Source organism: Phyllostomus discolor, chromosome 9 (genome assembly GCF_004126475.2).
Source record: "Phyllostomus discolor isolate MPI-MPIP mPhyDis1 chromosome 9, mPhyDis1.pri.v3, whole genome shotgun sequence".
Lineage (NCBI taxonomy): Eukaryota > Metazoa > Chordata > Mammalia > Chiroptera > Phyllostomidae > Phyllostomus > Phyllostomus discolor.
Window position 1 is genome coordinate 88,310,054 of NC_040911.2, and position 18,375 is coordinate 88,328,428.

Here is an 18,375-nt window from a genome sequence, read left to right on the forward strand (position 1 = left end):
ATCCAAACCTCTTACAGCACACTCTGCTGGAGCGATGGAGGAACGGGAGCGCTCCTGTGTCTATGGCAAGAGTACAAAACGGCACATGCCCCACAGAGGGGAATTTGAGGAGAAAAGGTTAAGAGGTCACAATAATCACTACTGACATTTTTGTTTAAGAGTCATTCAGTGAGATGCATGATTCCCCTGAACACTTCTTCCCGTAAGAGGGGAGATTCACTTAGGTTGCTTCTCTTTTCAGGTTGAGCAGGGTGTTTTTTAAAAAGATTTTATTTATTTATTTTTAGAGTGGAGGAGGGGAGCAAGAGAGGGAGAGAAACATCGATTGGTTGCCTCTCATACTCACCCAAGCCAGGAAGCGAAAGCACAACCCAGGCACATACCCTGACCGGGAATCGAACCGGCAACCTTTCCCCTCATGGAACGACACCCAGCCCACTGAGCCACACCAGTCAGGGCTGTGCAGATATTTTTTGAGAATGATCTGGTGTGGTTTGAATACACAGCCTTCCTACCTCCACCTCTTACACCCCACCCCTGAAGGGGAACACCACGGATGTCATCCAAGCCCCTCTCTACTGAAGGTGAGAGCAAGGCCCACAGCAAATCCATAGCTGACCTGGGACCAGTCCTTCACATAGTTCTAGACCTAGTTCCCAGGGTTTGGAAGGAAAAAATGTGCCTTCTTCGATGAGTTAGCACAGTGGCTCTCAATCTGGGTATACATCACAATTATCCGGGGAACTTCAAACAAAACAAAACAAAACAAAACAAAATGATGCCCACGATCTCACCGCCCCGAGATTCTGCTGTAACTGGTCTGGGGTGGGTCCCAGACATCAGTATTTTAAAATAGCTTCCCGAGTGATTCTCCTGTGCAGCCCAGGTAGAAACCACAGAGCCAGGAAGAAAGATGAACTCCAGATGGGCTCTTAAGTATATCTTCAAGTCCAATCAAATCCTAAGAGACCTTTTGAAATGCAAATGAGGCAGGTTGGCAGAGGCTGATATTTCAGACGCTAGGAGCCAGGACTTGTTTCATGGGGTGAGAGCCACAGAGCAAGTCTCCCCCACAAAGAGCCCTTCCCACAAATGAGACCCAGGAAGGGGGTGCTCCAAGGGAGACCCCCACGTGGAGTGGCTGAGGCAAGGGCTCTAGGTGGAAGGTTGTGGCTTGCTTAGCCCCCAGCTAAGGGGAAGGGGCTGTGACTTCAGCAGGAAGCTGAACCCTGGGAACCCCACAATATGGAGTTGGTGGTCCTGGGTGGACCCCCTCCTCTCCCAGCAGCTCCCTTTTACCATCTGTAAAACTGAGCCGTTTATTGTGACCACAGCCTCTTCAAGCACTGCACACTCCACTCCCTGGAGGCAGGAGGTGGGGGACGGGACGGGGATCCAGGGGTCTCCAACAGCACTGAGGGGTCCCAGCCATCACACACATAGAAAGCAATGAGCTACTACAAAGCCTGCAGACATTCAAAAGGACAGAGGAAGAGTGAGATTCACCAACACGATAAAGGCTCTGAGACATCTTGTAAGGGGAAAAAAGAACCTGCAAAACAGAACCTAGCACCCAGGGGTCCATCGACTGATGAAGGATAAAGGAAGTGTGTCCTATCCACACAGCGGAACACTGTCCAACCGCAGAAAGGAGTGACGTACTGACACATGCTGCAACACGCATGTACCCTGAAAACAGCAGCTCAGGGAGAGGAGCCGGTCACAGAAGGCGGCACAGTGTTTGGTTCCGTTCACGCGAGATGTCCAGAGTAGCCCGCTCCACAGAGGCACAAACTAGACAGATGCGTGGCTGCCAGTGGGGAGCAGGGAGTGGCCAGGGCAGGTTTGGGGTTTCTTTTCAGGGTGATGGGAATGTTCCGGAATTCGAGAGTGGTGACAGTTGTACAACTCTGCATACTCTTAAAGCCACTGAACTGTATACTTTTGAAAAGGCCAACGTTATAGTATGGGAAGTAGAACTCCATAAAGCTGTTATTAAAAAACAAAGCATGTTATCATTTTTATAAAAATAAAATGTGTGTGTACACACACCCATGGGGGGGACAGTCTGAAAACTAACACCACGCTGTGAACAAAGAGGATACAGGAAACTCGCATTTTGCACTTTTGTTCCCCCACATTTTTGGGGGGGGGGATGTAGTTTTCTTGCATTTTGTATTATGCAATATTCTATAAAAATACACTCTCACTGTAAATCCGCACCATGCTGACAGAGCGGAGGCCCATGCACCCCCAACCCACTACACCCCGCCCCCCGCCGCAGCCTCAGGGGCCACAGCAGCCGGTGGCTAGAGCTCCTTGACCTTTGGCTCTGGGTTTAAAATACTGAAATTGACGGTGTGCTCTTTTAGACTCTCTTTCCTTCCTATGTTTACTTGACTCTGTGATCTTTGATTTGTATAATAAGCACTTTGGACAGAAGAAAACCCCCAAACATCCAGCATTTTAGAAAATAGTCTGTGTTCGAGCTGCGTTATTTTGTGTGTTGCAGAAACTGTGCATGTAATATAAACCCCATCCTTATTTTTAAAAATAAATATAGAGACAGAAATATACAGTGCATGAGCATCGACAAAGGTCTGGAAGGATACAAACTATGAAAAATAAATTGAAAAAAAAGAAAGATACAAACCAAACTGCTAATCACGGGTTAGGCTGAGTGAGGAGTAGAATTGAAGAGGGAGGTGGTGAGGGGAGGCTTTCTTCTTTCCTTTTATGTACGGTTGTTATTATTTCTATTTTTTTTCTGCATAACACATTCAAACTTCAAAAAGTGCAGAAAGGAATGCAGTGAACCCCTTACCAGTTAGTTCTTTTGCCTGAGGCGACCAGTGTAGCCAGAGTCTGAGGGTCCGCCCTCAGAGGCGTGCCAGCCTGCCCGAGTGCCTCTGCAGTGACGCTTTTGCTTTACTGAGCTCGTCATCTTTTTAGTTAAAAAATGCACACACACACACACACACACACACACGTTTCAATATATGTTCATCTATAAACAGAAAAACCACACTGGAAGCACATATATCTCTCACCCACACGGTAATTTGGTAATTACTCAGAGTAATTCCCTCTAAATATTGGACTACAGGTGAATTTTTCTCCTTCTGGTTTATGTGCATGTATTTCTAGGCTTTCTCTACTAAGCACATCTTACCTGTTGGGTGAAGGGGGAAAGTGCAGAGTAAAATGTCTTTAAGGTGTACTTTCCCTAAGGAAAGTCACTGAACACCTTCCACCAGGCAGATGGTGAGCTCTGAGTGGCTTGAACCTCACCAGAAAGGGAGGGCAGTGGGCAGGTAGGAGGGACCCAGGCAGCAAACCTTTTTAGGACCGGAGTGGTTCCAGCCTTTCCGGGTTGGAGCTGCCCCTTCCCCCCCTCCCGTCTAAGCCATGAGGGCTCCCGCACTGCCCGGTGGCCCCAGAAGGAAAACAAGGCACACTCACAGAGCACGGACATTCCTCCCCTCTGCAGGGCAGGGCGGCAGCTGGCTAGGCAGCCTGGCTCCACTCAGGGAACCAGGGCCTGTCAGAGCCCCCTGAGGGAGCCCCCAGGAACCCTGGCCCTGCGCCTTGGAAGGGTGGAACAGGGCAGGACCATGTTCAGGCACCCACAGGAATGCCAGTCCCCACTGCCGGACCAGAGGGCACACTCTGGCCTGGCGTGCAGTGGGGGTCCCCACCCGCCAGCAATTCTCCAGGCCGCCCTTGCGCAGCCAGGGTGTTGCCTCCAAGTATTCTTGGTCTAACGGCTCTTAGCAGGAGCAGGAGCTGTGTGCCTGCTTATCCTTCAGACTAGCAGAGCAGGTCTCTGCCCCTCCAGCCTTCACAGAGGAGCGGCCTGAGCACCGCTCTGGAGGGGCCCCCTTCCCTCTAACACCTTCCATGTTGCCAGGGAACAAAGACCAACCCTTCAAGGAATAAAATGAACCTTCTGCCAAAACAGCTGGGCAGATTTTCACCAAACTTGGAGACGATGTTTGGAAAGGTCGCACTGAAAACACAGACTGTGCTGTGTGTACAAGAGTTACTCGAGGGAGCATGCACAGAGGGGTGCCTCTCAAAGACTAAGGCATTCTTCCTCTGGGGCGGCTGAAACAGCGGGACAGAGAGGCCACGGGGCTCGTGGCTGGAGGAGACCATGGGTGGGGAGGGAACAGTGGTTTAGGCACGAGTCCCGGGACAGGCATTGCCGACTGCCCGTGTTGATTCGCAACATAACCGCTCCTTCCATGGGCAAGGGGCAGGCCCACACGGGCAGCTGCTCACGAGAGACAGCACAAACACACTGGCTGAACTACGGGAAAGGCCTCTCCAGACCACAGCCACCAGAACGGTCATGCGGGTGACGAGAACGGCAGTATTAACGGAGCCCTATTCTCTGGGCGCTGCTCGTCGCCACTAACTCCCACAAACTCCTCTGAGACGAAGGGATTAATATTCCCCGTTTACAAAGGAGCAAACAGTGACCCGATCTGCCCAGCGTGACTGTTATTTGCAAGCGGCAAAGTCACATTCCAACTCAGGCCCACGTGACTACGACGTCACGCTGGCCACGCCCCACACGGATCGTGGCCGTGCTGCTTCGGGGACAGCGCCCGCAGAACCGAGGTGCGGGCCCCGGTAACCTGGCCCCACGGTCGGCCCCCGTCCTGCCCCATCAGAGTGGGAACCAGCACAAGAAGCCTGTTCCAGACAGGAGGTGCTCACGGAGCCTCGGCAGAGGCTCTGAGAACTCAGCAGGGTCCCAGGAAGGCCCCCGGCTGGGGCAAGGAGGGCCGGGGCATCACCATGAAAGTCAGTGTGGCTTCCGGGGGTAGAGCGCCCCGAGTCAGAATCCCATCCTTGTTTCCCCCCAGCCCTCTCTGTATACAGCAAGTCCATTCCTGGGTGTAGACCCAAGAGAACTGAAAACATAGATTCACACAACAACCTGTACACACGTTCACAGCAGCATTGTTCACAGCAGCCAAAAAGCGGAAACCCAAATAAATGTCCACCAACGGATGAGTGGGTACACAAAATGTGTGACACCCAGACAATGGGTCGTGAGAAAGAACGAAATACTGATGCACGCTTCCACACAGACAGACCTTGACAACATTATGCCGAGTGCAAGAAGCCAGTCACAAAAGCTCACATATTGCACGATTCCATGTTTGTGAAATCTCCAGAGCAGGCAGATCCACAGGCATGGGAAGGCGGTCAGTGGTTGCCATGGTGTTGAGGGCGGTCAGGGGAGGGCGAATGAAGAGTGACTGCTAACAGCTGCAGCGGGTCTTTGGGGGCAATGGAAGTGTTCTGTTTTTAATATATTACGGATGTATTAAACAACACTGAATTGTACACTTCAAAATGGCAACTTTTGGCTCTGACCAGGTAGCTCAATTGGTTAGGGCAATGTCCCAATACACCAAGGTTCTGGGTTCGATCCCCGGTCGGGGCATATACAGGAATCCACCAATGAATGCACAAGTAAATGGAACAACAAATCAATGTTTTTCTCTTTCTAAAATCAATCAACAAATTAAAAATTGTCAAAACAAATAAATAAAATAAAATGGTGACTTTTGTGATATGTGGATTATATCACAATTTAAACATCAGCAAGATTACCCCCAATTGTAAAATGGGGACGACAGCAAACACTCGGCATGCAAACACTGGGAAGCTGGGGCGTACAGGGACGCTCGGGGCGGTGCCTGGGCACAGGGCGAGCCCTCAGACACAGCAGCTGTATCGTGATGAATCCCATCAACACTGACACTGGCTCTCTGCCTACAATGCAAGGAGGGGGAGTGATACCAACGAGGGAGAGGCTAGTGTTATGATTCCTGAGCTGTGGCCCGGCTGGGCGACGGTGGCACGGCAGAGCATGGCTAGGGCTGGCCACCCTCCCTTCTCCTAGAGAAGAGCAATCTCCATGGCAACCACATCAGCCCAGGCCAGGGGACCTTGTTCCCAGCCGGGTGACAGCATTGCCACAGCAACCTGTCGGGATGGCAAAGGCACATCTTGATGATGCTCTGGCAGAAGAATTGCTAAGGGACCCTCATCTCCATAGAAACCATGTCAGGAAGAGAGGGAGGAGGGAGAGGGAGATCAGCAAATAAACACAGGGCCACGCCTCTTTGCCCAGATACCCACCAACAGGCACAGCAGGGAGAGGGCTAGACCAGCTTCGCTGATCTTGCCTTCAGTTTCCTGAGCACCTACTATGTGCCAGGCACCACAAAAGGCCCTTTACATGCCTGACTGCATTTAACATTTCACAAATAAGACTCAAATACACACTTACTGTTAAAAAACAAACAAACCACCCTGGCTGGTGTAGCTCAGTGGATTGAGCACAGGCTTCAAACCAAAGCATCGCAGGTTTGATTCCCAGTCAGGGCACATGCCTGGGTTGCAGGCCACAGCCCCCGGCAACCGCACATTGATGTTTCTCTTTCTCTCTCTCCCTCCCTCCCTCCCTTCCCTCTCTAAAAATAAATAAATAAAAATCTTTTTAAAAAACGAACTACAGCACTAATAGTATAAAAGCAAAAGCCATGCTTCACCCTGCCACCCCTCTAGTCCTTCAGCTCAGTGGGTTTCCCCCAGACGCCCGTTACACGTTTGCACGCGCGCACACACACACACACACACACACACATGCTTCAAAGCTGGTTTGTTTTGTGTGGCTGTTCCTGCTTAACTACATACCTGAGAGACCTTTCCATGTCAACACACGCAGTTATAAAGTTGACCCTTGAAGAACAAAGGGGCTTGGGGCACTGACTTGTCCCCAAATCCACGTGTAACTTTTGACCCCCCCAAAATCTTAACTACTAGTAGCCTACGGTTAATCAGCAGCCTCGCCAAAAGCATAAGCCACTGATGAACACACATGTTATAACTATTACACACTGCATTCTGACAACCAGGCAATCCAGAGAAAAGAAAATGTTACCAAGAAAAACACAAAAAAAGAGAAAGTACATTCCCAATATTTACTGAAAAATATTGACGTATAAATAGACCCGCGTGATTCAAACCTGCATTGTTCAAAGGTCAACTACATCCACCTTATTTGTTTTTATTGTGGTCATGTATACGCAATATAAAATTTACTATGTTAACAGTATTTTCTTTTTTATCGCGGTCACACACATGTAACAAAGTTTACCATTGGTAGCCATTCAAGGGCAGCAGCAGCACGGGAGTGCGTTCCCCTTGTGGTCAGCGATCACCGCCACTCCTCTCCCGGACCACTCCACTGTCCCACGTGGAAACCCCACTCCCGCCCCTCCGGCCCTGGTCACCACCATGCTACTCTCCGTCTGAATCTGACGGCCCTGAATATTTCGTGTAAGTGGAATAATAATATTTGTCCTTTTGTGCCTGGCATATTTAACTCACCGTCATTTCTTCACAGTTCATCCATGTTGCAGCCTGTGTCAGAATGTCCCTCCTGACCGACGGTCCACTGTACCAAGGCACTATGTTTTTATTTGCCCATCGACAGATGCTGGGGTGCTCATCCCTTTCAGCTGTTGTGAACAATGCTGCTATGAACACAGAGGTACAAGTACCCGTTTGTGCTCCGGCTTTGAGCTCTGGGCTATGGTCACTCTGTGTTGAACTTTTGCGGGACCTGCCCGTTTCCTTACTGTTTTCTTCTCCATACTGTTCTATGGTTACCCAATCTTACCAATAGCCATAAACAACCTCATAAACTGTTGCCATCCTGACGTCGCAGAAGGAGAAACTGGGACTTAGAGGGGGGAAGTGGCTCCAGGGTCTCAGCCACGCCTCTGCCAAGGAAACGCTGGGTGAACTCGGGCGAGCTGCTGTCCCTCTTGGGCCTCAGTGTCCTCTCTGTCGCCACAGGAGCAGGCTGACCTCCAAGGCACTCTGTCTAATTGTCTCCCCTGTTCACTACCAAGGGTGGCAGCAACAAGATGTGTGAAGAAGATGCCCCATGTTCTGGGCCAGGCCTTGGGTGGCAGGAGGCGGCCTGAGAGAGGAGGCCTCCCACGCAGCCCTGGAGAGGGGCGGGGATCCACAGCAGCCTTAGCAGCAACCACCTCAGTCTCCACACTGAGGGGCCCCTGGCACATCACACGGGCATGCTCCGAGGGAAGGGCGGCTGAAGGGCTGCTGTGGCCCAGGGCTGTGGCTGTGCAGTCCTGGAGCGCTGGCTGCCTGCCCTTGGGGAAGGTGAGGAGTACGCCCCATACGATCCTGCGATACTTCACAAGCAGCCAGACAGCTGAGGCCCAGCCACGCTCCCAAAGCTAGAAGCGACACCAGGCTGCCTGGAACACACCCCTGGAATCTGGAGAATTCCAGCCCTTAGGGGTCACCAAGGCTCACGGTTTCCTATTGGCGTTCTGCAGAGCCCACGGGGCCCTGTGTGACCTCGAGGACATCCACCCCTCTCTCAGGGGTGTTTTCTCAACCAAAAAATGGGTCATAACCTCACTGGGCCTTTAAGAAAACTGTTGAGATAAAGTGTGCAGCATGGTGTCTAACGGCAGAAGGAAGGAAGGACGTGCCAGGGGAGGGACTGGCACGGTCAGAGACAGAGAGGCCGGCAGCTGGGGGTCGTATCAGGAGTGTCTAGACATACTGTCCAGAGCCCCAGCCCTGTACCGAGTGGCAGTGCCTGGCAGTCCCTGAGGCAGGTACACAAAAATCATTCCAGCTTGTCCTCACAAGGACTTGGGGCATTACTGTCCCACTTTGTGTATGAGGAAACGAAGGCACAGAGGGCCAGCCCCACGCTGGGCACAGTGGCACGTTTGCTCCGTCAGTCCTCCCACAGGAGGGGTTCTGTGAGGGCCGACTGTCTCCTGCCTCGGTCTGAGGGCTCCCTGAAGAGGGGAACCGAGTCTTTCACTCACCACTGGGTCCTTAGTGGCCAGCACAAAGTGGACACGGGGGGTGCTCGGAAAACGTGTGCTGGAGGAATGAACGGATAAACAGCTCCGCCAGGGAGGCCTAACCGTGCAGAACGGCTGCAGCTGACACACGCCCGCCGCCCCCAGCCCGGCCCACCCAGGACGGACGGGGCCTCACCTCTCTGGGCCGCTCCAGCTCCGTCTGCAGCACCTGCTTAGCCAGCTCGGTCTCGATGAGCCGCTGCCGCAGCTCCTCGTTCTCCTCCTCCAGGCGCGCCCGTTTCTGCTCCACCACCTCGAGCTCCTTATGCAGCCGCACGGAGATGTCCTTAGAGACCTGAGCAGGGGTGGGTGATGAACAGGACACGGGCAGGCTGAGGGGCCATCCCATCCGGGCCACAGAGCAAGCCCTGAGCAGGCAGTTTCTCTCATCGCCCCCACTTAGCAGATGAGGAAACCAAGGCACAGAGAGGTTCAGTAACTCACCAGGGGTCACACAGCCAGAAAGGAGTAGAACCAAAATCCAAACCCAGGCACCCCATGTTCCTTATGTCTATGTCACAGTTCAGCCCCCGGATGCTACAAACGCCCTCTGTGTTCTTAAGAATGCCTTTTCATTTACCTGGGGCCCCTTAACACTTCCAAAGCCTCTTCCGGCCACCCTCTTGCCAATCTTTGCAAGAGCCTGTGGCTGGGCCAGAAGTTCATTTTAAAGGGAAGGGAAACTCAGAGCAAGATGGGCAGCCCCAGAGCCACTGATGCCCCGTCCCTGACAGTGCTCGACATGTGATCCTGGGCAGATCCTCCCCCACTCTGTGCCTTAGTCTCCGCAACCAAACACTGGGTCCAACAGTAACAGCCCCAGCCTCACAGGCCCGACAGCAGGACTGGGTCAGCTACTGCACAAAGGGCTTGGCCGGCTGCCTACGCGGTGAGTGCGGGGTGAGCGGTGGCTGCTGCTGGGAGTGGCTGAAGCCCAGAAAGGGGCAGGACTTGCTTGGAGGTCATTGTGCGCCCCTGAGGCCTGTTTCCCGTCATCTGGGATATAGAATGAGCACCAAACAGCAAAGCCTGGGCCAGTGTCCCGGTCGTCCCTGCAGAAAGGGGTTGATGGGGCTGCAGATTCCGGTCCTGGTCCCGGACCCTGCAGCAACAGCACCCAGTTTCCCTGAGAACGCCCTCTGTCCGGTCTGTTGCTGGCTGGCGGAGGTGAACGGCCAGGAAAGGGGGCCTCGGGGGATAAGGTGGCCCCTTCTCAGCTGGGAAATCACAACAGCCCTGAATGGGCTGGGCACCATCATTAGTTAAATACCTACTATGTGCCAGATTCATTCGTCTTCATCCTAATTCTGTCCCCATTTTACCAATAAGGAAACTGAGGCTCTGCGTGTGAGGGACTTGCTCAGAGTCACACAAAGCTATTGTGGGCCGAGCTGGGGGAGCCCCGGGCGTTTGGTTGAGGCGCCAGCATGGCCAGGCCTCTGGGAGGGGTGCGATGCCTTTTCCAGCAGGAGCGGGGCAGCCGGCCCAGCGCCCCACGCCTGCCAGCCTCGGAAAGAACCGTGGCACCTCCTCCCCGCCGGAAGGAAAGAGGGCCCTTCCCGGCTCTGCCCTCTGCCTGGGCCCCGGCCCAGCTCGGCACAGACCCCTTGGCAGGGCACGAGGCAGGCCAGGAAAAACAACGGCCAGAAAGGAAACCCAGCGCTGCCTCCTCCTCCCTCCGCTGCCCACCGCCTCTCTCTGTCCCTGCAGATCTCCCGGGACGGCCAGAAACTGTCTGTGAGGATCATCCCACAGCCTCTCGAGGCCACCAACCTTTCCTCATCCACCAAGTGCGGTGAGCAACCCCTCGGTGTCAGAACCAGGACTTTGCAGGTGGGAAAACCAGACTGCAGCCTGGTCCCAGCACTCCCTGAGTGTGTGACTCAGGACAAGTGAGTCAACCCCCCAGTCTCAGTCTGCTTATCAGTAAAAGAGGTTGACCACAAGGGCCACGGAGAGGAAAAAAGGACATACTGCTCGGGCTGGCGGCCGGAATACAGTAGGTGCTCAAAAAATACATCGATTTTGAATGTTGTGTCAAGATTACCGCTTCACCTCTGTGTGTGGAGTTTGTCCAGCTTGGCCCTATTCCCCAAAACCTCCCTTTTCAGCTTGACGTCAGGGTTTCTGCTGGAAGTGTCCAGCCCCAGGCTCCTGGCGATGGTCCCCAGCTTGGGGCTTTTAAGTGAGCCCCAGTCCTGATCACCACTTCATTCATCCATCCATCCATCCATCCATCCACTCATCCTCTTAGGCCCTGGGTGCAGGAGTGGTGGGACAAAGGTCAAGCCCCAGACCACGCCTGGGCTCCTTCGCATCTCTATGTCCCAGCCGCAGCTCAGGGTCTGGCCCACACTAAGCGCCTAATAACAGCTCATTGGATGAACAAACAAATCCAAGGCTTCAACAAGCAAAAAGGGAGGAAGACGAAGGAGTGAATAACTAAGATATGGGAGCCGCACTTGCCTAGCTTGGTTGGAGATGCTCCCCCAAGCTCCCACCCCACCCACTGTCTGGAGGGGGGTGGGCTGTGTCCCTGACTGGGACAAGGGAGCAGCCGCTGGGGCCAGGGGTGCTCTCCAACCATTCTCCTACCTGGACCAGCTCCTCTGCATCTGGTGGGTTGCTCTGTCCCCACGTGGCCTCCCCCGGGGGGGGGGGAGGCGGTGACTGGCTCCTCATCAAAAGCCATAATCCATGTGGATGCCCGGATCCTCCTGGGTTCCCGAGAACTCTGTAGACTTCATCCTTTCCATGAGACCCCAGTTGCCCTCTGCCCTGTTCCCCACGGGATCCCCTTCCACATGCGATCCCCACTCGAGGGGTGCCACGTTGAAAAGCCGGACTCTAGGCAGCTTACAGAATCCAACGTGGACCCAAGGGCCCTTAGTCTCAGATCCCAGAGCCTTGTGCCCCCAGTGGTGACCTAATGGGAGAAGAGAGCACGCAGGCCCCAAGGGCAAGAGCTCTGGGGCCTGGGCCTGTCCCCTCCCCTCTCTGAGCCTCAGTGGCCCTGGGCCCCCTCGGCTGTCCCGGGTGATTATAAAATCAGCCATTGCTTCCTGAGCACCCATCACGTGCCTTTCACCCTCTCAGGAAGGGCGTTATTATTCTCGCTCCGAGGCTCAGAAAGGAAAGGTCACGGGCCCAAGGTCTCACAGCTAGGAAGCAACAGGACCGAGATTCGAAACGAGACAGGGTCTGTGCACACTGGAGTCTCGCTCTCAACCTGCCCCTGCTGTTGGCCTGGAGCTAGATGACACGTTAATAGTATGAGCCACAGTAAAGGTATCAACAGCAAGCCCAATGGTGGGCTCACACTGTCAGGTGCCCGCAGGGCCACCCCGGCCTGTCTCATGGGGTCACCTCCTAATCCTCCCGACTTTCCCAGGGTAGCGGGGCTGAGCTGCCACTGGGGGCAAAGCAGCTGCAGCTTCCGGAAACCAGGGCAAATCCCCAAAGCACAAACAAATGCCCTCAGTCATGAGGTCACTGTTTACAGCACTGGGCTCAGGCTCCTGCCAAATGCGACCAGCAGCCTTGGGGCCATGGAGGCCCTGCTTGCTCACTGATTGGCCCATCTGCCCTCAGCTCGTGGGCCTCAGGGTGTCCCTGTCATCCTGAATCCTCTGGGAGGGGGATGGGAGCTCTCACTAAGGACCTTCCCCGCAGGGCAGCATCTGAGCTCTGTGTGACTAAATCCTTCCTTCCAGCAACCCTGGGAGCGTAGGAATGTCACCCCCATTTCACAGATGAGGAAACCGAGGCTCAAAGAAGGGAGGCTCCTGCCCAGGTCACCCAGGAATTAAACCCAAAGCCAGAACTTTTTCTCTAGCAACTTCTGTTTCTAAGAAAGGCCACACTTCAGTGCTGTGTCATGGGCCTCCCACTGGGGTCCCCCCAGCTGGAAGTCTGGTGTCAACAACCTGACTCTCTCCACAGGACCCCAGGCCTCGAGGTGGGGCCTGGGCATCTACCTGGTGAACCAGCCCTCCGGGTGGCTCCTTCCCAGCCAGGGCAGTGGGGGGTCTGGCCTCTCCTCCCCGACCCTTGCCCCGGCCACGAGTCCTGCTCCTGCCTTGTAAGCTCTCAAGAACACCACCACCACCACATCCAACATCTGCCCATCGGCTGAGCGTCCAGAGCCAGACTTTGTACTTAGCTTTCCCTTTACTCATTTCATTTTATCTTCACAAATTCTCTACAGACAGGGGCCCGTTTTATCTCCATTTTCCACATGGGGAAACTGAGGCTCAGAGCAGCGAAGGAGCTTACCCAACGCCACACAGCAAGCGGCTGGCAGAGAAGGTCTCTGGCCCCTGCCCCCCTCATGCTGGGCAATGCTCCCACTGAAGGTCTATGGGTCCTGTCAGCTGTGAGGACCAGCAGAGAGTGGGTGAGCCTGGTAGGGGGTGTGGAGGTGGGGGTGGGGCAGGGAAGAGCCCCAGGTGGGGGGGTAGATCCAAGGCTGAGGTTCTATTCATGGCACCCTCACCAATAACCTACCTGCTCGATAAAACCAACAGAGCCTCAAAAGCCCTGAAGATTCCGTTGATCCAAACCATGTTTAACAGGAGGGGAAACTGAGGCCCCAATACCTAAGAGATGGGGGCCAGTTGGGCATGGGCCAGGGAGCTGGCAGAGAGAGTCACAGAGACCCCCGATACCCTTCTAGGCAGCCCTGGAACCCCTCCCCCAGGGCCCACCAGCCCTCCCTGGAGATACCAGGGAAATCAGCACTTTGAGGGCCTTCAAAACACCCCAGAACACCCCCAGCGCATGGGGCGAAGCGAGGTGGCGAGAGGCATCCAGCCCAGGCCTGCAAGGATGAGCTCAGCGTTCCAGCTGCAGGGACTGCAAAGGGGAGGGGGAGGGAAAAGGGGCAAAGCTCATGCTGATTGGCTAGTTCAAATACCAACAGAAGGGGCCGCTCCCCTCCCTTCCCCTCCCCTCCCCTCCACCCAGACAGCAGAGGCCCCCTCTCACTGCTGCACGCAAGCACACCACACACACACACACACACACACACACACACCAGCATTCTCAGCTCCTCCCATAGAGGTCCCCCGGCAACCCAGCCCCAGCGATCCTCCACCTTCCCTCCTCTCTCTCAGGCTGACTTTGTGTCCCTGCCTGGAACACCCCCCCCCCTGCCCACCCCCGGCCCCACACTCAGCTTCCTCGAGCTTCCCTGGCTCTTCCTCACCCCACCACTCCCGGTCCAGTGTGAGGCACTTGAACATTTGTGTCACCATCTGTCCCGGAGCTGCCCTATCAGGGGGAGGTGCACTTTGGAGACACAACCTTTCTGAGATCAGCATCCCCCTCTGTGACAGACCCACAGCCCACGATGCAGGGGAGACCACGGAGCTGCTGGAGCTGCGGAAGCCGGCACTCACTGCTCCTCTCCCCTGCCCTTCCAGGGACCCCTTTCTCCAGCATTCTGCCTTCACCTCCTGGCTCATGCCCTCTTCTCCCTCGGGCCTCAGCTCAGATGGCACCCGTGCAGGAAGACTCCCTGGGGGCCCCAGGCTGCACCAGGTACCCCACCCCCACTTCCTACACCCCCCTGAGCTCACGGGACTGAGTTCTGAGAGCAGGGAGCTGAGTCCTCCCCCCACCCCCACGTGCTCGGCCCCTGACCAGGGCTCACACGGGCAGGGTGGACCTCTCTTCTGGAGGCCCCATGTGCCGATCTCACCCCTCCGGGCTCACTGGGGCTGAGGGAGGGGGTCGGGCAGAGGCACAGGAGGCTGGTGAGCAGGCGTTCTGCCAGCAACACAGTGTCCCTGAGCATGGACAGGCACTTCCTTTCTCCGAGCTGCACCTTCCTCATCTGGAAACTGGGAACGAAGACAGCCCACATCCTGGGGTCTGTACAGTGACTCTACCAGACATCCCACCTGCCCTCGCAGAGCCCTGGGAGACCGGCAGGGGCTGCCCACACGGGCTGCCATCGTGCCCACCTCGAAGATGAGGAGACTGAAACTCAGGGGACTTGCTCAAAATCACACAACCAGGGCACACGAGGGCCAGGATTTAAACCAGCCCGATGGGTGCAACAGAGAAACAGCCACGGAACTGTGTGGGGACGGCTCGGAGCCCAGCCCCACATGTGGCTGCTCCTCACACAGTGGCTGCTGTTCGTAGGATTCATTCCGTATCACTGTGGGGGTCCCTGGTCAATGGCCTGGCAGTTCACCAGGGATCCCTGCATTACAGATGGGGAAGCTGTGGCCCAGAGGGGCGGTGCAACTTGCCTGAGGACACACGAGGAGTGAGCGGCAAGCTGACCTGGATCCCACTCAGGCTCGTGGTCCCACCCCCAACCATGGCACCTATGGGTGCTGGGGGAGGCCCCGGGCTCACCTTGACGTCCTGCTCCAGGCCTCGGATGAGCTCGCCGTCCACCTGGCCAGTCTGCGCGGCACGGAGGCTGCGGCGCTCGGCCTTGCGCAGCCGGTACTGCAGGATGCGGCAGGTCTTGCTGGCCTGGTCCAGCTGCTGGCGCAGCTCCTGCAGCTGGTACACGTCCTCCTCCATGTAGACGTCCCGCATCTCCAGCATCTCCGCCCGCAGCTCCTCGATCTCGTCCTGCAGGGGAGGAGGCCGTCAGGTCACCAGGCCCCACGCTCCCGAAGTGTAGACCATACCCTGCCTGGTCCTAGCTGCCTAGGGCAGGGGGAGGGGGCCCTGGGTGTGGTTGGCTGAAGAACGCCCCTCCTCCAAAGATGTCCACTCCTAATTCCCAGAATCTGTGAAGATGCTACCTCACATGGCAAAGGGGATCTTGCAAATGTGATTATGAGTCTGGAGATTGGGAGATGTTCCTGGATCACCTGGGTGGCCCAGTGTAATAATCCCACGGGTTCTTACGAGGGAGAGACAAGGGGATCGCGGAGGGAGAAGGCGACGGGATGTGCAGACGGAAGCAGAGGGTGGAGGGAATGTGCTTTGAAGGGGGATGGCCATTAATAACGAAATGCAGGTGGCCTCTGGACGCTGGGAAAGGCCAGGGACTCCCCCGGGGCCATCCCAAGGACGGTGGCCCTGCCGCCACCTCCTTCTCAGACTTCTGCCTTCCTTCCAGAACAACAAGGTAATAACCTGGAACTGTTTTACGCCACTAAGTTTATGGCATTTGTTACACCAGCAATAGGAAACTGATACACTGGGGAGAGGCTCATTCAACAAGTGCTTACGAGCACCAACGGAGTACCAGGCTCTGGGCCAGGCATGGGGGTGGGGAGGAGCAGTGGTGACCAAGGCTCACGTGGCCCCTTCTGTAACTTCTGCATGGAGCCCCACGTCTCACTGGGACACACACGGTAAACCAGCAAATTAAAAAATTCAAATACTGTTAAGAGCTATGAAGACAAAAAAATAGGAAAGGCCACCACCGGGGTAATATGATCGGGTAGTACTGTGTTGGGTACACGCACAGGGAGGCCATCTGTAAAGCAGGGCTATTTGAGCCGAGCCAAAGAGGAACGGTCACCCACAGAGGCACCAGGAAGAGATCACTCTAGGCACAGGGGGCAGTGCGTGCAAAGGCCCAGAGGCTGTGAAGAGGTCCTTGTGTCAAGACACAGCAGGAGGCCAGGGTGGCAACAGGGCTAAGTTGAAGCTGGAGAAATTAGGGATCGGCCTGAACAGGATGAAAACTCATCCAGGGCCTCTCGCGGCTGAGTAACGAGTCCGGGTTCGGGTTTTAAGTGAGGAGGTGACCTCACTTCCTTGGCGCAGCCCCTGCCCACCTCTGTCAGCAGCTCCCCGTTGTGCCTCACTTCCCCTTTGTCCCCATGAGCGCATCTGAATTCTCTAACAGTCCGTCTCCAGGAGACACTGTGAGTGTCTGCAGGGCCGCCTCGCTCCTGGTGCTCCCCCACCCCCGCACGGGGGCTCGTTCTCACAGGCTCCCGGCAGATACTGACTGAGTGAGCGGATCCGAGCCACAACAAGGCGCACCGATGTGCAACAACGTGCAAGGGAAGGGGATGAGTGGGGAGACCGGGTAGAAACCGTGGGTAATTACTATGCCTAACAATAAGTGTGAAGACTGAGGAATAATATCTACTCTTAGTGGTTGAATGGATTAAATAAGACTGTACACTAAAAAGAGAAACTCGGTCATGGAGGATGAATGATCTGCCAAGGGCATCCCTGGGGGGCAGAGGAAGCACCCACGGACAATGCTGATGGATGGGGTGGGTGCGGGGCAAGAAGGAAAAATAACCACCCTGCAGGCCCTGGAGAGGGGGTCACAGGCTAGAGAACTGGGTGCACCAGACCTCTGGGCCTCCTTTTCCCCAGGAAAATGAGCGGCTCTCTAGGAGGGAATGGCTGAGGGAATGGCCAAGGACTGTCCAGTCGCCCGAGACTGGGAGGGTCGATTTAATTCAGGGGCAGGGTTAGGAAGCATCACCCACCAGGCCAGTTCTTAGGGTGAAAGCTCGCTGGGGTTTACCACCCATCCGTCTGACTCGTGGGACTCTTTCTCAAATGGTTCTCAACTTGGGAGAAGGCGGAGGGGACAGGTACCTGCTTCTCCAAACCCTGAGAGACACCGTCCCGTTCCCACTGTCAACTGAAGGGTCAGTCCTCACGTGCCACCACAGCCTCTCTCCTGGGGACGGGATCAGCAGGAGGAGTCACCAGGACCCCCACCCCCACCCCAACATACACACAGTCACCACCCCACCACTGAGAGACAAGCCGAGTGGAACAAACTAGAAGTGGAAAAGGAGGAAGTGGGCCAGTCAATGACAGCACCAGTTAAAGAAATGAGGAAGTGAAGGGTCCGCACGCTGTCTCAGCAGGCAGATTAAAGAAAGAAGCACAGAGGAAACGGCCTCAGGAAGTGCAGGCCTGTCAGCTAAATCCAAGCTAAGCCGGCCTCCAGAGGGGCCGGTGTTCAAATCCTCGCCACGCTATTTCCTAGCATCTCACTTCCTCTCTGCAGTCACTCCAGACAGGACCTGGTAGCGGGAGGATGTGGGGCTCTCAGCACGCCCGGGGCTCAGGATGGGCCGAGGGGAAGTGCGCCGGATACAGAAGCTTGTGGTGCTGGGCCACCTCAACAAGTGGGTGACATCCAGACCGTGGGAGGCCTCGTCCCTCCACCGAGGACCACTTCCAGGGCACTGGAGCCATTTGGGGAGACCACCTCCTTTTTAAGTTTTAAAGAACTGACTTTTCTATTTATAAAAGTAAACAGCGATCACAGAGACCATTTTGAAAATGCAAAAAACATAATCGCTCATTATCCTCCCCGGACCAGCAGCAACGGCCTCACTGGGGGACTTGTCAGAGGTTCTCAAGCCCCAACAGAGACCTACTGAATCTGAAACTCCAGGGATGGGGCTCCCAGGGGACTCCAACGCAGGGTGTTTTCTTACAGTCTTCTTCCCTAAAAGGGCAAGAGTCGTGTGCT

General features: G+C 55.3%; 1 protein-coding gene across 3 annotated transcripts in view; it reads right to left on the minus strand.

Moving 5' to 3' along the window:
* The window catches only part of SOGA1 (suppressor of glucose, autophagy associated 1), a 69,381-nt gene that overhangs the window by 34,924 nt on the left and 16,082 nt on the right, over positions 1-18,375 (minus strand). For all 3 annotated transcript variants that reach the window (XM_036009800.1, XM_036009799.1, XM_028524064.2), the window contains exons 2-3: positions 15,312-15,536; positions 9,079-9,237 (exon numbers count right to left, since the gene is read on the minus strand). In XM_036009800.1, the coding sequence (XP_035865693.1) occupies positions 9,079-9,237; positions 15,312-15,536 (384 nt within the window). The remainder of the gene's footprint in view (positions 1-9,078; positions 9,238-15,311; positions 15,537-18,375) is intronic.